Genomic DNA, 20,668 nt, shown 5'->3' with positions numbered 1-20,668 from the left:
AGAAGTGAAGTAAGAGGTAATTAGGGGAGGAAAGTCAGATTCTGTAGCACAAGGGCTGCCTTAGCTGTGGTAGCTGGAGAAGAAAGTAATGCTTCTCTTCCTACCATCCAAAAGAGAGCAAAAGATGTCAGAAAGAGGAAATTGTGAAAAGCCTCATCCTCAATGGGTTTACAAAATGAAAAGCTGCAAGAGCCTTGCGGACAAAGAAAGTTTTGCTTGATCTTCTTGGAGTGGTTCTCTCCTGCCCACGTGAGTTAGAACAGGAAGGTAGGCTGGTACCCAGAAAACACTGTTGCACAGGACAGTCCCCTCTTCTGTCCTTGCAACCAGACCGATGTAAAAACATCACCTGGGCGATTGGCTTCTTCCCAAGGTCTCCAGTCTCACAGCCAGGATTCAGCATGCTTGCAAGAGGGTTTGGAGTCTCGGGCAGCAGCAGAATGTGATTTGTGCCCCGTATCAGGAGGAGGTCACATGCAGATGAAGTGGTGGTTTTCTCAGTTGGTGGAGGCTGGAGCTGAAGGAGAACCACTCCTCTTCCTAGTCTGAAACAGATACTTGCCTGGGATGACTTGAGCAGTTTCTAGATTCCAGCGTAGATTTTCTGTTGGGTGTGGACGTACAAAAAGGCGTGATACAAAGCAGTTAGCTTATTACTATTACTGATAGCAATGCTTGGAAATCGTACAGCCAAAACTGATGACCAATGACCAAAATGATAGAAATGTAGCAATTTTTAACAGTACCAAAAAAAAGACTGTACACCTAAGGACTGATAACAAGAATGTCTGGTGTAAGCTGAACGCTCATTAGGGGGTTGAGGGAAGAGAAGGGTTAGAGTATGTTAGTTAATGAAAGAAATTACTGTACCCTATCAATATACAGAAAACCAAATACAATACTAGGTTGTATAAGGCAAGCTGTCCCTTTAGAGAGAAGATAGTATACATGGCTTTGTCAATTCTCTGCACACTACCAAACACCCACGTGCAAAAAAACCAGACATGAGACTGGCATATAGGTAGAGAGAAAGGCTTCTGGGATGGTGGGAACAATGGAGAATCCATTGTATACGTAAGGACTAGAAGCGTGTGGCTTGTTTAATCTAGCAAAACAGAGGCTGAGAGGAGATATGAATGCTCACTATTAATACATCAGAGGAGTAAACACCAGGCAGGGAGAAGAGCAATTTAAACTAAGAGACAACATTGGCTCAAGAGGAAATGGGTATAAATGGCCCATGAATAAATTTAGGCTGCAAATTAAGTTTCTAAGCAAAAGACCAGTACGATTTTAGATATCCAAGTAAGAGTACTAGGGCAGATAACCTAACTCTTTCAAAGATGGGATTTGATTACTTATATAAGAATTAAATAATGTGCTTAGCTGTGGTAAGCTGTGGTACCTCTACTACCTTACCTGACAGTGGAGGACTGAATATGATTATCCTGTGTTTTTATATTCGTATATGGGGGAATATCAGCCTGAAAAAAGCAGTCTCCATATTTGATATCTCCAGAGCCAGAGACATCATATGTGTAGCCTGGGTGCTTCACAATAATTTCTGCTACTTAATTCTTCATGATGAAAAAGAGTTCCTAAGTAAATGGCCAGCCCCTCAAAATTAGGAACTTAAAGTAAAACTTGTATTTACCTAATCAACTATGATAGGTTGATTTATGAGACCTAATTTATGAGAGCAGGCTGTTTTCTCAAGGCCTAGCACTGCTTAAAAGTTTGGAAAAGCTCAGATGCAGGTGTTAACAGCTCTAACGTCAAGACTAAAATTGTCATGTGTGCACACTGAAAATTTCCCAGCCAACCTTAACTGCTGCTGATGTTTCACCACCCAAAGCCAGTGACAAGCCTGTTCTCAAGCAACATATATCTTCACCACATCAGTGACTCTGGAAATTGAGAAGTGATCTGTGTGTGGTCTACCTTTCTCTTGTTTGATAGATTGAGTTTTTTTCTCCCTTACTGTAACATTTAAACCGAAGTCTGTGTGTCTCAAAGCAGCAAGCTACTTTAAAAGAAGTAGTTTGCAGGGAAGAAGATTCTGTTGTTCACTAGAAGTAACCACACCATGAACTCCATTGACCAGAATAAAATATGTAAGGTTTTGATATACGCCATACACTTCAGCGGATGACAGATGTATGGATTGAGGTGATGTTTATGCCAACAAAAGATTTTTGTCTCCACAAACAATGTTCACATACTACAGATTTAAGATTTTAACAGCTGCAGACAAGTAATGCCTTACATTTCTTCTCTAAACCTTCTTGTTAACAAGTCCTTATCCAAGCGTTGTAGGCTAGGAATGAAGGTAGAAGGTTGTAACGAGATGGAGTGGAGTAAAATTTCGAAGCCTTTCAAAACTTCATATTCTTTGGCTTTCTAGCGTGTAGGGCAGTTGGGGGTTAAGTGACTGAGCTGTGAATTTGCAGCCTTTTGCTGGCTGGATTTGCAAAACTGAAGGACCTTTCCTTTGATTAACAGTATAATTAGAGCTGTATTGTAAGCATAAGCTTCACTGAGCTTTGCAAGTACTCATTTCTTACCTTGACCTCAGAGACTCACCACGATCCTTAATGCTGTGCAGAGCAGACCCAGGGTGTCTATTTAAAGACCTCCTGTGCACTTAGCCAGTGCCTCTTTCCTGCCCCAAGTTAAGCTCCCCTTTGGGAATGGTACAATTTCATAGCTCCTGGGTGTTTTTTTTCCAGGTTGCTGTCAGTCAGCTTAAAAAATTCTCACTGAGGTCATTAATGCAGCGAAATTGTATGAGGCGTGAGGGCCAGGGTCAGGAAGCCATGAGCCTCCATGGCTCCAGGGGACAGAAGAGAGGAGACCAGCGACATTACAATGGGGCTGCTTGGATGCCGCTCCCCCGTGCTAACCCAACGCCAGTCCCATATTTGTCCTCTCGTTCCCTCTGCTCCTCCTTTCACAGTGGAAATCAGTCCCACCAAGCGAGTCTAACTTGCAATAAAGTCTTCATAGTCAAGCTGCTGACTCCAGAGAAAAACCGAAATCCTCATCAATCATTTTGCCTATACGATATCTCTCAGTAGGCAAATGTTCTGCTGGCAGCATCCGCTGTCACTCTTGAATCTTTTTGCAAAGTGCCCATTTGGTAGCTCCAACCTATACGCTAAACTTGAGAGAATTCAGAGTCTCGCATCAGGCATCTGGGCCGTTCTGAGTTTCCAAACTAAATTAATTACTTCAAAAGTAACAAACTGATCAACTGTGATCCTTGAGCAGGAAAGGTGGGGGGCAGGAGGTATTGTACTTTGCTAGCTAAGCAGGCTCAGACATGAACTGGGGGATCTCCCAGAAAATTAGATAGGTGGCACAACACAGCTTGTTTAGCCTAAATCAATGTTAAATCAATCAACATTAAATCAACGCTGATTCTGCTTTTGGAGGTCCTGCATTGTAATTAAACATGAACTTAAGATGCTGAACCTGAAAATTTGCAACCCGTGTTGAGAAGTTCAAGTAGTGGACACCTTCTGAAGTTTGTCAGGGTATGTGACATTTCATCCAGGTGGTTACTGCCGTCCTGAGCACTCAGAGAGAACTGAGTATCTTGAAAACTTAGTGTTTTCTGAGATCAGGTTCAGTCTTTCTAGCCAAATTTTAGTATTTCCGGACCTAACCACTGCTTTTCCATTTCCCGCTGTTTATGGATGGAAAGTTTGGTGTTCCAGAATCTGTCATCTCAATGGAAGTTAATTTGCAAGACAAGCTTCATTTTCCACGGAGACCCTCGATAGGTTGTGGGGCAGAGGAGGCAGGTGAAGGTAGAAGCGAGTGGACTCCAGCGCTGCCTGTGTCTGTGCAGCGGTTCAGTTGCTTTCCTGGCAATCAAGACCAGCTGGACTGAATACCTAGAAGTGCTCTTCCATACACGCCAGCTCTGTCTCAGTGCACTGGCTCCTGGGAAGCTCTGGTATGCAGAATTCAACCGTCATCAGGGCTTGCCATAAGGATAAATTTGCAAGCAGACCATTTTTGGCTCCTGCTGTAGCAGTCTCTGAAAAGAGCCCTTCTTTCTATCTTTCCTCCACCTCCCTTCCAGAGACATGACCAATGTTTTCCACAAATGGAGAAGTTTACAGTTCCCCACACATCGCCGTCGCTGCCAGAAATTTTGTTTTAGTTGCCGCAGCAACAACTTAACGAATTTTTAAAGCCCCTGCCGCTGGCCGTGCCTCTGCCCTGTTTGTTCTTCCTGTGCATTTCCCCAGCACCACGCAAGGCTGCAGAGGCAGTGACTGAGAGCTCTAATAACCCCAGTAATGGATCCAATTATGGCCGTTAGTGCTTCTGTTGAGAATACATGAATAAGTAAATCCGTGCATAAGGATGAAAGAGTGTGCTTCTAAAGCTGCCCGAGCACTCTCTGGGAGTGATGGCCACGTCGCTCTTGCCAAGCCTTGGTGGAGGACGGCAGCTGAGAACTCAGCAGCCGCTCAGCTCCCCTCCGGACCATGCAGGCCCACAGGCTCCCTGTGAGTTGTTATGTGGTCAGTAGCTGGTGGCCGTTGACTTACAGGCATGGCCTCACACCGCAAGCATTTGTGCTTGTTGCAGTTGCACTTCAGGTGCCTCTGTGGGGCAGCTGGGTGCTGGGGTGTCTGCTGACAGAGCCTCTCTGTTGATGGCAGCCACACACACAATAAATAGTGCTCCACTTTCATTAGAAAGTGTCACCGTGTTTGCATGGTTATGAGGCTTGTGGCTGGGTATGGGCTGGGCAGGACAGAAAAAGCACTAGCAAACTTTTGCAGGAAATGTTCCACTCTTTGAGTGCTGTTTCATCAGTGCAGGATGATCCTTGCATCCTCTTCACACCACCAGAAAACCTGTTACTTCCTCTGTCGCTGGGTCTTCCTTCATCTACTGATAGCACAGAGGCATCCATCCTCACCCGGCTTTCACCCATGGTAATGCGCATTTGTGGTCTTCTATCATCCAGCAGTTGATCAGACGGGGAAAGGTACCCTCGTCTGTTCGCGACAGTTTCCTTCCTTCTCTGCCTCTTCCTAGCTGATGCATGGAGTGGTAGGAGAATAAATGTCTTCTGGACAGTATATGGCAGATTTCAAGGAGGGGGTCCGGAATGTCAGCTGTCCCAGTGCTGGCTGCTCAGACTCCAGAAGGGAGCTGGAGGGACAGGCATCTGAGCAGGAGAGGTTGGTTGCAGGAGACCTTTCAGCAAGCAGTGCCCTGTTCCTTCCCCTGTTCCCTGCGAATCTGTGGCGGCAGGAGGAGACAGTCACACTCCAAGACTCAGGCAGTGAGCTCATTGCACGCAAAGCCATTTGTAGGCACCAGCTCCTAATGCTGTGCATAACCAACCAGGAATCCTTACGCTTGTTCTAGCCGCTCTTCCCCTTCCCGTGTCATTGTCCGTTTGTCCCACAGCCCCACGGTTGCACAGCTGCCCAGCCTGGGTTTATTTTTCTGGTGCTCGCAGAGTGTCTCTATATGGATTGGGACAGACTGGCTGCCCGAGACCATGGTGGTAACTCCCCAAAATCAGACTTCCATACTTTATGGAGTGGGGGTTGGTGAATCTCTTGAGAAAATTATGTCCTATAAAATACCTAGTGGCCCTTGTGAGCCTGTGAGCACGAGGCTGATGGTCTCCCATTAGCATTCAGAAGACAAGAAAGAGCTGTGAAAGAGAAGCGGCATTAGCTTTTTCTGAATTGAAACTACTATTTTCTGACGAGTTGTTGGAGGGCTGCTTTACAAATCAGCCTGTGAGGAGTAGGCTGGGAAAGGCTGACAATACGTCTGTTGTTGGACGTAGATGTTCCCTTGAAACCTGAGATTCATTTCTACACCCTGCACACGGGGTCTACATAGCTTTTCTTTCTGAAGTGAGGTCTCGTTTTCCTGCCCCACAGGGGTTTGCAGTATTAGCCTGCTCTTGTTAACTGCTGGAAATCTGAAATACTAGGGTAGTAATTACAGTTTGGAAGAGGTCCCTGAAAGCAGTTTCCGGAGAGTGAGCCCATTTCACGTATAGATCTGCCCACATGATCCAGGTCTCAAGAAAAGTTTAAAGTACTCTGCAAAATAAGATGTTCTTTGTCATCTCCCAGACGTCAGGGGAGGCTGAGAAGTGAGTTAAAGGAAGGCTTGTCTCCTCCCTGCTCAGCTGATACCTCCTGGAAAAAGAGTGATTCTTTTCCCCCTCACCTGGCCTCACCTAGCTGTGTCACAGGAGAGTACATTTCTGCTATGCATCATTAATCTGAGTTTCTAATAGCAGTAAAAGACTCTGAACTTGGTCGACAGAGAAGTTAACAACCAGTTTGCTGGAGTCCTAACGGTTGATCACTTAGCCTTGGTTATTAACTGCAGGCAAGGACCAGTTTCTGGGAGATAATTGGGGTCATAAACAATAGCTGTGTAATGGAGACTGTGCCTTAGGAGAGGGACTAAACATATTCAGCTGCAAGAAACTTACTGCCTTTGGATGGCATCCAGGTGCTGCCATCAGCCAGCCAGAGTTCAGACAGCCAAGTTGTTGCCGTAGGGGAAGAGAGCCCTTTAGTGCTCAGCAGACAGCATCTATCCGTGCTCAGGATGGCCCCTAGCTGGAAGGGTGCTTGAATGCGGCCGTGGGAGGCTTGATAAAACTTCTTAAGCAGAAATCTGGACGGTGCGGATCGGAGGCCATGTGTCTTTTAGTCCATTTCAGAAACGGGGCTCAACATTTAGGAATGGTAGGTTCTGCAGCCTGGGCTAGGGTTGGTGGTGTCAGCTGGATTTTCCAAGCTGAAGGCATCTGAGGGTTGAAGCGGCCCCCTTAGGTTGTTCTGGCTGAAGGGTGAACAGGACTGCAAATGTCCTGCTGCCACACCTTTCACTTCAGTAGGTGCGTGCATGTGCACCGCAGGCACAAAATGTGAGTGCGGGGTCTCCTAGGCCCTTTGGGCTCTGCTGTAGTGTTGTTGGAGAATTAAGATTTCTCTCTCTGGAATTCCTTAATACAGAGTTGGTTTGTTGCTAGGAAAAAAGTCCAGAAAAGCACCATTAAGAGCTAGGAGGGTATTTAAATAGAAAGGATTTATTTATTTTTTTTTTATTTTTACTTTCTAAAATAAAACTCAGTTTCTGACTACTGAGCCGATTAAAAATCCCTGCTGGGGACACGATGTACACAGGGGTTCTCCAGGCCATGACAAGATGTTTTGTTTCAGTGGAGGGCCTGTTGGGACTGGAAGATATCTTGATGGGATTTCTGATGTGGCATCAGCCTCTGATTAGATTCCTGTCACTCCAGTCATTCCCTGTATGCACCTGATTGGAAACAAAGGGAGGAAAATAAAGGTGCAAATGAGTTTTTATAATGATTGTACTAGCCCAGCTAGAGTGTGGCGTGTTGGGATCTGGAGTTTCTGAAGGTTTTATCCTGTCGAGAATAAGGGTAGCATGTGCATGCATGTGGGCCACATGCTGAGCTGGGCACCCTGATGTGAAAGCTGGGAAGGTACCTGACACATAGATCCCGCAGCTCTGTGCTGTGGTACTTGAAAGCATCCTTGGATACTCCCTCATTTTTAAAGGAATCAATTGTTCTGCCCTGTTGCTTCCCATGTATACAGAACTGCAGAAGAAAATTTAAGGGGAATCTGTGGAGGAGGGTAATGTTGCCCTTCATTTCCCAATAGCAAAAGCATGACAGCGTTGCCAGGCTGGGCTACATTACAGAATCAAGACAGTAAATGTTTTCTTAACGTGGAGACCTGAAGGGCTGCTGTAGGTGTGCAGCTGAATTTTTCCACTGAGCCCTTTGCTCTGACAGCAAAGTCTGGCTTTGCTTGGCTTTGATTCCAAACAGGTAGGTACCGGCGAAGGGCAGTGATTCCAGAGGGATCTCAGGGTCTCCGGGCTTTCAGCCTTCCCCAGCACATAGCTATCCGAGTCAGGCATATGGGAGGATTTTTAGCAGTTGGTAAAAATGAATGGGAGCAGAAGTATTAGCAATATTTCTGATACTGGTCTCACATGAAATCCCTGCTGGGAACTGAGTTCACCAGGCTGAAGGGACGTCTTTGAGTTAAGGAAAGTCCTGCTGAAACTGGTGGGAAGTTGTTTGACGTCCCCCCTCCCGGTGCCACAGAGAAGCACTGCAGGCTAGAAACTCCTCAGGAGCACTAGAAACAGAGCAGGGAGGGAATCGGGCTCTCTGCCCGCATACACTACGATTCTGGTACTTTATGGTCAGCCGGTCTTCTCCAGGCAGTGACAGGGCATGCCCCGAGCTCGAGTCAAGACTGACTCCGGAGGAAGCCAAGAGGTGACAGGGGCTCTTCTCTTTCAGATAAAGCGGAGCCTGTTTATCACTGCTTGGCAGCGGGGGGAAGGCAAGCTTAGATAGACCTCCCAAGAGAGGCTGGGAGTGTAGAGCTGAGCTGGTGGCTGCGCCGAGGATGGGGGCGGGAGTCTCTTATTCCAGATATTCCTCCAACTATATGAAGCACTAATCTCAAAGGGAGGCTTAGATATCCCAGCGTCTCTGAGAGCCAAACTAGACCGTGGCTCCATGGCAGTCCTGCCGCAGCGTCAAAGAAGAAATCCAGTTTACCTACAGCACCAGGCAGAGTCCTTCAGTGATCACCGGCAGGCCGAGTGCACGTGGGATCCCTGCTGTGTCATCCTGAAATCTGCCCTGGAACGAGCAAGAACGTAAATATGGAAGGAAGCAAAGGGAACTGTCACACTCGCAGCTTCACGTTCCTAAGCAGCAGCTCTTTGTCTGTGCAGCATAGAGGAGAGGAGGAGGTTTGTTGTCTTCTTGGGCAGTGTTAGTGCTACCTCTAATTTATGCATTCAGGGCTGAGATTTCCCGGTGGCAGGCTCACTGGGAACACAACAGGTAGGACTGGCTGGCTCACTTCAAAGCGACAGAGGCGAGGGGACACGCGAGAGGTTTGGGCGTAGAGCTGGGGTGTGATTTTTGCACTGGAATAGATCTAATTGTCTGAGGCACTGATGGGTCCTGTCCTTCCCCGGTCAGCCTGGCTGTGGGGGAGGGATGCTCTGCCTGTTCATCTGCTCCCAGAGGCAGCATACCTGCCCACTCATGACTGCAGCACTCTCCCCTTGACAGGTGAGATGGGAAACGAGTTTTTGAGACTATGCCATCGAACACCTACCACCAGCAGAATAACAAAGGCCCTATCCTGCCCATTGCTGGCATGCTGAAGCGTGAGCAGGCAAGCATATTTGTGCCTCCCCAGTAAATCCCCAGCTCAGCTGCTTCTGTAGCACACAGCTTTTAGCTTAACTGCCTTGTTATCCTTTGGATGGACAGAAAGACTCCTGGGTAGCCTCTGGGATGAATGGGTCATTTCTCTGAGTTGAAAAATCTTCACTCAGACCTTAGGTCAGTTAAAATTTGTGGCTTTGCTTTTTCAGCTGCCGTCCATTTTTTCTTCAGTTCTTCCATGTGCCTTGGAGAGGGGTGAGGAGCACATAATCAGAATAAATGGGGAATTTCTGGATTTCTCACTGGTGCCAGCCATCCTGCTGGAAAGCATCAGCATCCATTGCTCAGCTGCTCCAGGAGTGGGAAGAGCAAATGCCTCAACCTGGGTCCTCTCCTATTAGCAAGGCAGGATGTGTTCCCAGCTTTACTGGGAGTATTTTTGGACAAATTCTCAGATATCTCAGCTGTAAAATGCTTGAGTGACAATCGTGTTTCCATAAGGTGGAGAGATTAAGCCTTTAATAATAAGGTGGCAGAGTACACAAAATATTCACAACAGTTGATGAACGAGCAGAGCAGACTTTCGATGTCTGATCTTGGCAGCTTGGAGCACCTTCCTGCCGGTTAGACGTGACTGTCTCTCACTCCCATGCCCCTTCCCAAACTGCTGCTGGGACCAAACTTCAGGCACTTTCTGATAAATTGTGAGTTAGCAATATTGTCGTGAGAAGGACTTCTAGCCTCACTGGACAGAGGAGGCTTAGCCGAGTCTGCCTTTGTTTAAAAACCACTGGGTAGCACTAGAGCATGGAAGAAAAGTCATTTCTTACATAAGCTTGGATTATGTTATTTACTCTCCGTTGTTTGTAAGGGCCTCATAGAACTGTGAAAATGACCTTTATTTCTCTATGGATTTTGTCCTTTTTCATTTTACAAATATTGATTTATTTTTTTTCTCCCGTGTCTTTATCAGAGCTGAATTAACAAGGCTGTTTAACAAGAGCCTCTGATTCATTTGGGGTCTTTTTGTGCCAGGTACTATCACAAGCAGCTGAAAGCAGCTCAGTGAAGAACGTGCAACCACTGTTACAGAATTGACAAGAGTAGGTGATGTGCCCTGACAAGAGCTGAGCTAGCATGGGTCAAAGAGCAGGCTTAAAAAGATGGTCTCTTCAGCCTGGGCACAAATGCTAGGAAGGGTTGTTTGTAAGGAATAAAATGTTATGTCTGAAAGCTCTCCTCCTCAAACCATTAAAGCTTGAGGCCACTGAAAATCGTTGAGTCTACTGGATTATTCCAGTTCCACCCACAGATCCCCAAGTGAGATCAAGAGCCCATATTCGCAGCAAGAGGTGATTCCAGTCCTTGTGATCCAAAATCTCAGTGTCATGGTGATGAGACTCCAACAGGAAAAGGAGCCATTGGTGCAGCTTTATATGCTCTTTCTTGCCAGGCTTGAATCTTGACTGATTAAAGAGCTTGTATGTGGAGCAGAGAGTGGAAATTGAAGGCAGACAGGGACGTAAAGTTCAAACAAACTAAGTCTGATGGCCACTTTTGATGCTTTTAGCACAAGTGAGAGGGAAGGTATAGCTCAGCTGATAGGTGTCCCTTGCTGTTCATACCTGCCAAAATGCACCGTTGCCGTTTCTCATGCAGGACCCAGAGGCTGGCGAGGGCGGGGAGGAAGCAGCCACTGCGCACAGTTCTCTGGGGCAAGCTGAGATCTCATGCCTTTCAGGATCATCTTTCCACTCTGTCAGTGGCCTTGAGACATCCTATAGGTTTTTTAGCAACCTATCTGGCCAGTAGCAAAAGCCTGACCTTCTGCATATATTCCACATCGAGAAAAAGAGATGTTGCAATGGAGATAGAAATGGTATGTCCAGATTTCTTTCCTCTCAAGTAGGCAATGCCACTTGTAGCTTTGCTCTAGGACTCTCCTGTGGGCTCATCTTTCTTACAACCTATACACTGTGGTGGGAGATGACATTTGCTTTGAATGAGACAAGGGTCTCTTTAAGCCAGCTGTTGTACAAGCCTACAGAAAGGGCGAGTCCTCCTCCTTAAGCACTTATGATCTATATCAGAGGATGGCAACCTTTCGAGGAGTTTGTCCCAGTGTGCACTTCTTTCTGTCTGAGATGAGAGGTTAAGTATGCCAGTGGGAGCTGGGAGATTGTCTCTAAGAAGTACCATGAGGCCAATCGGTTAGTGCTCATTAGTTTCCCCTCTGCAAAGGGCAGACTCCTGCCTTTCCCAGCTTGCTGGGCTCAGCAGAGCTGGGTCTCGCTCCTGCCTCCCAGCCTGCACCGGCCGGCTCTGCTGCAGGCTGTGCGGGATCCCCAGCGTGCTGTCTGGGCAGTCACACCACCCGTGGCTGAAACAGGCTGGTGGGGTGGAGGGCAAGCAGAGGAGACGTAGTCATTACCCAGCAGGTCAGCAATAATGCTGAGAAGAGAGCTGGGTCTCCAGGCTCCTACCTGATCCATGTCCTTTCTAGTAGACGGTGCTGTCTGTCCTGCAACTCACTTGCGTTTTTCTAGAGCAGAAGGAGCATTACCTCTGTGAGCCATCCTGGTCTTCAGCATCATTAGAGACCATGTCTATGCCACCAGAGTAGCTGAAGTCTCATAAACCTAGAGGGGAAATAAGGAATTAAGAATCAAAAGGGTCCCAGGGAATCCTGGTTGAAGGGGACTCTGGCCGCTCCTTGCAGGCCATTACAGCTATATAAAAGAGATATTTCTGGAGCAAGAAAACAGTCATCTTCTGCAGGAGAGCAAAGCAAAGGAACTGCTAATTTTTTTCAAGAAGAAGAGACCTGTCTCAGGATAGATCTTGGGTCTCATACTGAAAGCCTTTGGGAAAGTGAGAGGACAAGTTTGTATTCCTCCTCTGTTTAATATCTCATACAAAGTGAAACAATTCAGCAAAAAGAGTGAAAATGGGATTCAGCTGCTGCTCGGGCCGTTTATCGGGTGCGTGTGAGGCTGGGGAGCGTCCTTGGACTGACTCAAGACTGGTCAAATGTTTTAACCACTGGGTTGTTGGCCGTTCTGAGGCTGATCTCCCCGAATTCTTTTTTCAGTGGAAGTTTCAACAATACCACCATGTCTTTACAAATAATTTCTGTTTCGGTGACACGATGCTTCCCAAAAAAAAGAGTCAGAAAACTCCCAACCAACTCTAAGCCTCACACTTCCAGAGTCAGAGCTTTGGCTGCTTCTCCCCAAAGGCTCAGCCAAGGAAAACAAGCCACTGCATGTCACTGTTCGTTTACCCTCCTGAACCCTGTCTCTCAGTGCTTCAAGGTAGATGCTTCAGCAGTTAATACTGCTCCTGGGGCATGTGCAAGGAACAATTAAAGCTCATTGTGCCAGTGAAGAGCCCTGGGGTGAGCCGGGCTGTGGAGACAGCTGCCCTTGTTTTGCTGGGCGCAGCAGCTTCCCGAACGATCCCGTTGCAGAGAGAGGCAAGTATGTCTTGCTGATTGCAGAGCTAAAGCTTAAAACTCAAGGGCTAGACTCAGCGTGGCATTTCTAGGCTTTTTGCTGGTGGCAACCTTCTTGGTTTGTAGCATTCAGCGCCTGGGCAGAGCAGGGCTGGGGAGAGCACAGCTGCTGAGCCTGGGCAGCCATTTCCAACCAGCTGCAGCATGGGACTGCTGGCAGGAGTGAAGCCCGAGTGTTTAAAGAACTTTGTAGTGCTCCCTTTAACGCTTTGCCTGTGACACTGCAGGATCTAGATCTTTGATCCTAAAATGACAGAAAGGACATGAACGGCAGTTCCTTCATCTCGGGTATAAATGCTCGCTACAGCTGTGCCCCACAAGGGTCAGCTAAGCCTTGCCCAGCGGCATGCAGGAGGCTTGGGAGAAGGCGGTGGTGGCCATGGACTGCCGAAGGGCCCTGCTAGAAGGCGTACAGCAAGATTTCATTTGTGCCCAGCAGTCAGAGTGGTCTCTACCTGTTTCAGCTGCTTGTGCTAGAAGAGGAGTGTATTGCCTAAACGGAAGGTCTCAGCTACAGGATGAACTTGCATGGCTCCACAACAGCAGGCTGGCGTGTGTGGGGAGGGGACAAGCTTTTCTCTTGCCTTTGTGACTTGTCTGGAAACCTCTCCAGAGATAAACTGGAAGTTGTCATTGGCGTCTGTACTGAGAATGTCAACAGGAATCTGTCAGCACCGGTCATGACGATACAAACACAATTTCCCCGTTTAAAGCACCACACCAACTGTACCTAATTAACCTTTGTGACAGAACAGCAATACAAGGAAATAGGGATCATTAACTTCAGCTTTGCTTTACAGAAGGGGAAGAGAAGCAGCAGTGCCAGCCCCATACGTTTCAAATTGAGGTAGGCTCGGAAAAATCACGAGGTTAAAAATAACAATAACCCATTTGGGGTTCTCAGAGCCTTAAGAGTGCACTTGAATCAAACTTTCAGGTTTTTTTCCAGGAATCAGGACTGGAAACTTCTCTCCTATACGTGCTTTTTTGTGACTCAACAACCAAGGCTTTTAGAAAATCACTCATTCTCAATCACAGTGGTGCAGAGGCAGTAAAGATCAGAGCGATTTGCTCAGTGTTGCTTAAAAATCAGCTGGGCAAAGCTGGGACTAGACTGTGTGAGTAGCTGACCCTCCACCCTTTGCTTGTTCCTCCAGACCAAATGTTTTCCTAGGTAGGGGAACCTGCCTAAATCCACCAGTGGTCACTTAATAGCTGCCAGAGGCATCATTCAGGCTTGAACTAGTGACCTCATCCCTTCCTCTTATGTCTGCTGAGGGACAGACTGATGACATTGACTGTTTACATTTTGGTCTCTGAGCCAGCCCAGCTCCTTCGCCTGGGGCCCAGCAGGGATGGAAGTGTCCTGAAGATGCAAAACCATACGTGCCGCTCCCTGACGCGGCTTTCCTGGCTTGGCGCTGTTTCTGTAAGTTCGTAGGAAAGAGCAACTTGTACAAGTCCTTCTTAAAGTAAAGAGTTCTCCCTGCCTGTCGTATCACCGGGGGCCGAGGGGAAGAATAACGCCTGTGCCATTTGTAGTGGGCACCAGCGCAAGCTATCGTTTTCTCTCACCAAATAAGTGCAATGCAAAGCCCTGAGGAGTCACCGTGGCGGCTTTGAAAGTTGTACCTGTTATTACCGACAAACTGATCTCACTTCTGCCCTGAGCCATAGATGCTGTGAGGATCAGAGGAGAAAACCCGGTTTTGTCTGGAGCCCCAGCAGGCAGGACCCCTGCTCTGGAGAGAAGCCAGCGGGGACTGCAGAGGGCTGTGGCTGAGGAGGAGAGCCTGTTGTGTGGGGTGCCGACCCCAGCCCAGAGAGCTGGCGTGGACACAGGAGTGCGTTTTATTCATCTTCTTCTCTCCTTCTTCTGTTCTAAGCTGACATGGGGTGAAGTGAAGCTGAAGGGACCCTTGGAAAGGCCATGTCAGTGATGGAAAGGTAAAAGGACTTGGCAGATGGTGCAGGGCTTTCATGAGCAGCATGGGCTGCAGCGGGCTCCAGGGAACAGAATTGTTCCCCTGCTCAGGCTGTGTGCCTGTTTCTCTGATTATTTTGTGTATTTCATCTCTGCTGTCTGTCTCGCCCTTAATCGGGGCTCCTCTGTGCCAACAAAATGCTTAGCTCACTCCATTGTCTGAGAGACTAATTTGCACTGTAAATCTGATGCTTATCTTACATGACAGCTTACTGTAGGGTTTATTGCAGTCCTGAAGACAAACTAACCGGGGATGGCTAGAAAGCTTTCAACACATCATCTGGAGTATAGAACGAATACGACCTATTTCAGCTTGCTGCCAGGTTAGGATGTGGCCCCTTGTGGCTGGGGTCACAAGGGATTTCTTTCTCTTTTCAGATCTTTTCAAACCTGAGTTTGTTTGGGTTTTTTTTAAGGTACAGCTTCTGTTCTGTGTTGGAGCTGTTGGAATGCTTCTGCAACAGCCTCCCACCCTCCTAGGGCCAGGTCCTCCATCCCTCCTCCCTGCTACCTGTGGAGTTTTAAGGACCTTGAGAGTGGCTGCAGACCAGGTGCAGGCAGCGTGCGAGCACTGGTGCTCCAGTGTGCTGCAGCTTCGTTGTCTCTGCCTAGCTTAATCAGAAAGAACCTTTGTCCTTGTCTTTCTTCATTAGTATTTCCTGACATTTTCTCCAATATGTGTTAGCTCTTTGCTGGCAAAGTGACATCCCCCCTCAATCTCACCTGCAGTTGCCTCCTTCCCTCTGGTCCCTGGGCTGTCCACCTGCAGGCATCCAGCTATCGCCTAGGAGATTTTCACACTAGTGTTCTTCAGACAGCTGGGCAGCTCCAGCGGCCTCAGGTCAATTACAACGTGGGCAGAGGCCTAAATCTTCCTACAGAGGACTTCCAGGTAGCCTCAGACACAGGTTTACCTGGGGAGAGCCAGGAAGATTATTGCTGCATTGATACAGCTCTTGGTTCTGCAGCTGAGCACGCTGGTAGGTGTTTAATGCCCAGAGCTTCTGCATTGCAGTCCTCTGATGGGACGCACAGGAGCCTGCTTCCCCGGACGGGGAAGCGAGAACACAAGACCTGCCATCCTCGGAGGATGGCGTTCGTTTGGAGGACCAGTCTGATTTTTGCTGAGTAGAGTCCTGCTTTAAAGTCTCATGAATTTCTGGATCCCTCTGTTCTTCCCACCCTCGGTCTGAAGACAAAACACACAAATGGCTGTACGGGACAAGCTGTGTGCAGCAGCTGGGAGGCTGGCAGCTGAACTGGAAATGGAGCCAAGGGGTCTCAGTAGCAGTGAGGGAGAGGAGAGAAAAAAAAAAAAAAAGTAGAGAAACTGTTGAGGAATAGAATATTGTCATGTACCAGGTAGAACTGTAGCTGCTTAGGCTACACCAGAAACTCTGTACTGGCCCCTCTCAAACTCCATTTTGCTGCCCAGATTGTCAGACAGGTGTGTAACATAAGGCTTATTCCAAGCCATCAGAGCTGGTGACCACCAGACTCCTCACAGGCACTGTCCTGGGACCTGCCCAAGGGACAGCTCTGTACAGCCTGGGTCAAGCTCGGGGAAAAACCTGCAACTCTGATAAGACTCCAAAATCTGCAGTATTTTAGAAGAATTCAGCACAAAAATAAGTAGGAAAGGATTGTCACACCGCCTAACTCAGACTCATGCCTAGTCTAGGTTAGGCTACTGTATGGAGTGCCCTCTGAAGAAGCTCCCTTCTCTTCCCTGGCTAGAAATGGAGCCAGAGGAATCAGATCTCCTAACTTAAACTCCTATGTTAAGTGCCTAAAAGTTAGCAATTTGAATGTGAAGACATCTTAATTTGTTTCCTAAGAGGCCTGGAAAATCCCCCTTTCCCACAGCTGACACGGTGCAATGCGAGAGTCCCCGGTGTGACTGACTGGCCCCCCGTCCGCCCGAGCGCTTGCAGCACAGGCAGCAGCTCTCATCCACTTGGCAAGGTCAGGTTGTCCCTTCAGCCATGTGCATCCAGCACCCCAGGGCAGCTGGTGCTTCCAAGGATAAAATCCGTGCCCTGCTGCTGCCGCTGAGTGTTTTCTGTCAGACTTCTGGTTGGTTTGTTTAAAAAAAGAAAAGAAAAAAGCTTGTTTTCAAGCAGCGCTTAGAGACCCTACTGTGTTGCGTGACACACAGACAACGGGAAGATGGTCTCTGCTCCGAAGGATTCACAGGATAGCTTGGCAGAAGTACGCTGAATAGCAGATGTGGTGAAGACACGGCATGAGGCAAGTTAGTAGCAGTAAGAGGAAGATGTTTGCTTAGACTGACTAGGTCTGACATCTCCATCAACCACGGCGTGCAGCGTGCGAAGGCCCCGCAACTTGCTGAGCGGTTGGGCCAGCCTCCCGGCACTCCCAAGGTCTTTGCTTGCTGGCAAAGGAAATCCACCGCCTACATCAGTGTTGGCTCTAATCTGCCTGGAAATGAAAGTGGGTGGAGACATCAAAGGCGGGTTTCCAGGTGGAGTTTTCTGCTGCCTGGAGTGTTATTAACAATCGAGGAAAGAAGCTGCTGCTGCCTGGCTGGATAAACAAGGGGGCTTTCTTCTCGGGGAGCGGGAAGCTTTAGAGAAAGGGGGTGGGGGGAGCTGAGAGTGTTGGAGAGTGCGGTGGAAGGGCTGGGATCTCAAAAGAGAAAGTGCATTCAGCCAGCAGCTCTCGCCTACCTGCCAGTAGCTGCATTAAGCTTGTCCGCTTGCTTAGGTTAGCAGTAAGTCCGTTTGTGCAGCCCCGTCTGGGCGGGCGGCTGAACCGGGACGCCGTAGCCAAGGTGTCTCCCTCTTTGGTCCCAGGGACAGATGCCAGGCCTGTCCCCGCGCCCGTGCCAGGGGGACAGGTGCGCACAGGGCTGTGCGGTGCAGTCTGGCTCCTTCCTCCGGGTGCTGGTGGAGCCCCTGCCGTGCTCTGCTCTGAGGCGGTGGCTGTTGCTGGCGTAGCCCCTGTCCTGGGCTCTCTGCAGACGCGTGACTGCACCGTGTTTTTATGCAGGCTTTCAGAAAGCCGCTTCCATCCCTGTCGTTTCCCCACTTCTCAGGAAATGGGGTGCGCATTTAGCAGGGAGCTAAAGCCCTCCTGCTGCATCAGTGCTGTGCAACCTCTCCTCTGAGTAGGTAATGGGTTAGAAGGGCTGCTGCTGCTCCAGGGATCCTGTATTCCCAGCTGGTGCTTGCTTTTTTTCCTGCCAGGATTGCTTTATTGTATTTTTGCAATTATTAGTAACTCATCTCGTGTACGGAACTGGCAGTGAATCAGAAGTCAGAGTATCCAAAATATCTCGCCCCACAAAAAGAGCAGCTCCTCCTTTGCTGCCGGCACGCAGCATTGTTAGCTGACGCAAAGGGAGAGGATTGTGTGGAGGCCGGCAGGAGAGCTGTCACGTTTGAATCCCGGGAGTAGCAGTTCAGAGTCAACCCTTTCCCAGGAAGCGGCGAGCTGTGAATGTTACGTCTGCAGTGGTGTGGGCAGATGCGACGGCAGCTTGGGTGGGTATTTCATGCTGGCCTTGATCCAGTTGGCACAGGTAAACCAGCAGTGACATAGTGTAGCAACTTAAGCACTGTCTTAACACTATTAAATACATAGCTGAGATCTCCAGAGGGCTTGTACAACCTGAGGTGACGTCCGTGTCACTGTATCTTTACTGCAGTTTGCTATCTGTGCTAGCTCAATTACAGTTCTTGCACATAGGTCTGCGCCGTGCCTCAGTCCCACATCCGACATTGGCGCAGACCTGCCTCCAAACAGATGCTTCTGAGGACCTGCAGGCCACGCAAACGTCAGCTGTTGCTGTCTGCAGTTCATGCCTCCTATGCTGGCATTAGTCTTTGTGATTTACTGGCGTTAGCCAACACGCAGGGGAGGGGAATTACATCTCCCGTTAGTGGGATTTGCTTTGCGTTGCAGCACTGAGGCTTGCGAGTTTGAGGCTGTAACTGAGCCACCTTCTTCCCTTCTCTGTCACATGGGCAATTCTGCTCCCGCTCCCTACCCTCCCAAAGTCCTCTCCTGTCACGCTGTAGGCCTGGGATCACCCTGGTTCCTCCTCCAGGCACCGAGAGGTCTGGGGCTGCAAGGCACTGCCCATACGGGAGCGTGCGCCATGGTGGACGACCCTCCTGGGCTGGAGGAGGTGCCCAGGGAGAAGGTCTTCGGCATGGACACTTCTGACTTTCCCTTTCTCTCTCTCCCCACAGATGCCAGCAAGGACCATCCGCAGCAGCAGGCAGGGGTGATCTGGAGAGTGACGGGCGGCTTGTTCAGTATCACCCGGGGAGCCGTGGGGGCCACACTGGGAGGAGTTGCCTGGGTGGGCAGCAAGAGCCTGGAGCTCACCAAAACAGCTGTGACCAGCGTCCCCGCCGCTGGCGTCGGACTGGTGAAGGGCAGCGTCTCGGCAGTGACCGGCGGCGTCGGAGCTGTGGGCAGTGCGGTCGCCAGCAAAGTCCCTTTCACCGCAAAGAAGAAGGACAAGGCTGACTAATGCCTGCCACAGCTCCTTTCCAAAAGATCAACCTGCCCATACTCTCCCCCTACACAGCACCTCTTTGAGTTGGAACCAGCCGCTTCAGGGAGGGTCAAGCACCCGAGCAGACTCCGGCTGCAGCCTGCTCAGCACCGCCTGCCTGGCTCAGAGTTCACAGAGCCGCTGTCAATGCCTTTCACTCCCATTACCTACTGGGAACCATCTCTACTCCGAGGGCTTTAAAAGCACCATTGTCTCTGTCTTGCAGTTTCCTTCCTCCTTTCTTGCTCTTGTAAGCACAGGGGGGTTGGGAGAGGGTGTCAGGCTCCATCTGTCTGGGGGTGGGGGGAGTAAGAAGGGCGGGGGGGGAACTATGCCTCGCTTGAAGTGTGGGTTATGTAGTCAAATTCAACTTCAGCTGGGAAGACAGCCTCTGAAATACCCCTTCCCTTGGCTCTGGGAGGTGTGTTTGGGGGGTCTGCCTGGGGGAGAACCGTAGAAGAAGGTCCCATTGACACAAAGGAGAGATACTGTGAAGAGGGGGAAGCCTCCCTCCTGCCCTGCACCTCTTACCTTTTCTTTGCAGGGCCCATCCCACAAGCTGCTCCCAAACACTTACTCCCTGGCTGAATTGCACCCTTCAGAGAAGGAACCCTCAAGCTCAGCAGAGCAGCTCCAGGGCTGATGCCACACCAGGGTATCATATGTCCCGGGCCATCAATTTCTGCACAAATTTTCTTGGTGAGAAGCAGGAGGAAGAAAGCTGCTGTATGTTCCCATTACCAGCTGACAGTGGCATCTGCCAGCCCTCTGTGATACTGCAAGCACAGGTAGTGATGCTCCACAGAGACACAAAGTGGGCCCTTGGGTTTGACCCTTGAAGTCCTGGCAGTATCCCCATCTGCAACAGGGGCATTTTGACTCTAGGCCACGCTCTCCCTCCACAGGCGTCATTAGGAACCATGGGCAAGTGTGTTCCCAAATGCCACCCAAGTTCTGCTGCAGGATGGGAGGGGAGGCTCTCCCTGTGACCCCAGGAGCGGTGGCCTGGCTGCGGGCAGGCTGCGCCGTGTTGGAGAACGCTTCCCCGAGGGGCTGAGCGTGCTCCAGCGGCAGCCAGCCTGCGTGAGGCACCAGCAACTCCTCCTCCACATGCTGCTCCTGGGGCTCCAGCCCGGCTCCTCTGAATGACCGTGTTGCACTAAAAAGCCCACCTGCACTCATAGTGCTGCAGAAACCCAGACACCTGCGTTCATCTGGGAGTCACAGCCATCCTCAGCCTGGCCCATGATGCTCAAGCCCCCGTGGCATCCTGCGCACACACACACGCACACCTGCACACACACACACTCAGTCACTCCAAGGTCCCCTGTAATTCTCGGGATGAGGGAAGCCACAGGCTCTACCGTTAACTCTGCTGCTCCTGGCTTTGGCAGGTGATTA

At 49.4% G+C, this 20,668-nt stretch overlaps 1 protein-coding gene across 4 annotated transcripts in view; it reads left to right on the top strand.

Moving 5' to 3' along the window:
* Nucleotides 1-19,486, top strand: part of LOC142410338 (transmembrane protein 263-like) — a 201,220-nt gene extending 181,734 nt beyond the window's left edge. For all 4 annotated transcript variants that reach the window (XM_075502713.1, XM_075502716.1, XM_075502714.1 and 1 more), the window contains one exon: nucleotides 18,957-19,486. In XM_075502713.1, the coding sequence (XP_075358828.1) occupies nucleotides 18,957-19,243 (287 nt within the window). In that variant the 3' untranslated portion in view covers nucleotides 19,244-19,486. The remainder of the gene's footprint in view (nucleotides 1-18,956) is intronic.
* The last annotated feature ends 1,182 nt before the right edge of the window (nucleotides 19,487-20,668 follow it).

Source organism: Mycteria americana, chromosome 5 (genome assembly GCF_035582795.1).
Source record: "Mycteria americana isolate JAX WOST 10 ecotype Jacksonville Zoo and Gardens chromosome 5, USCA_MyAme_1.0, whole genome shotgun sequence".
Taxonomy (NCBI): domain Eukaryota; kingdom Metazoa; phylum Chordata; class Aves; order Ciconiiformes; family Ciconiidae; genus Mycteria; species Mycteria americana.
This window is presented reverse-complemented; position numbering and strand designations above follow the sequence as displayed.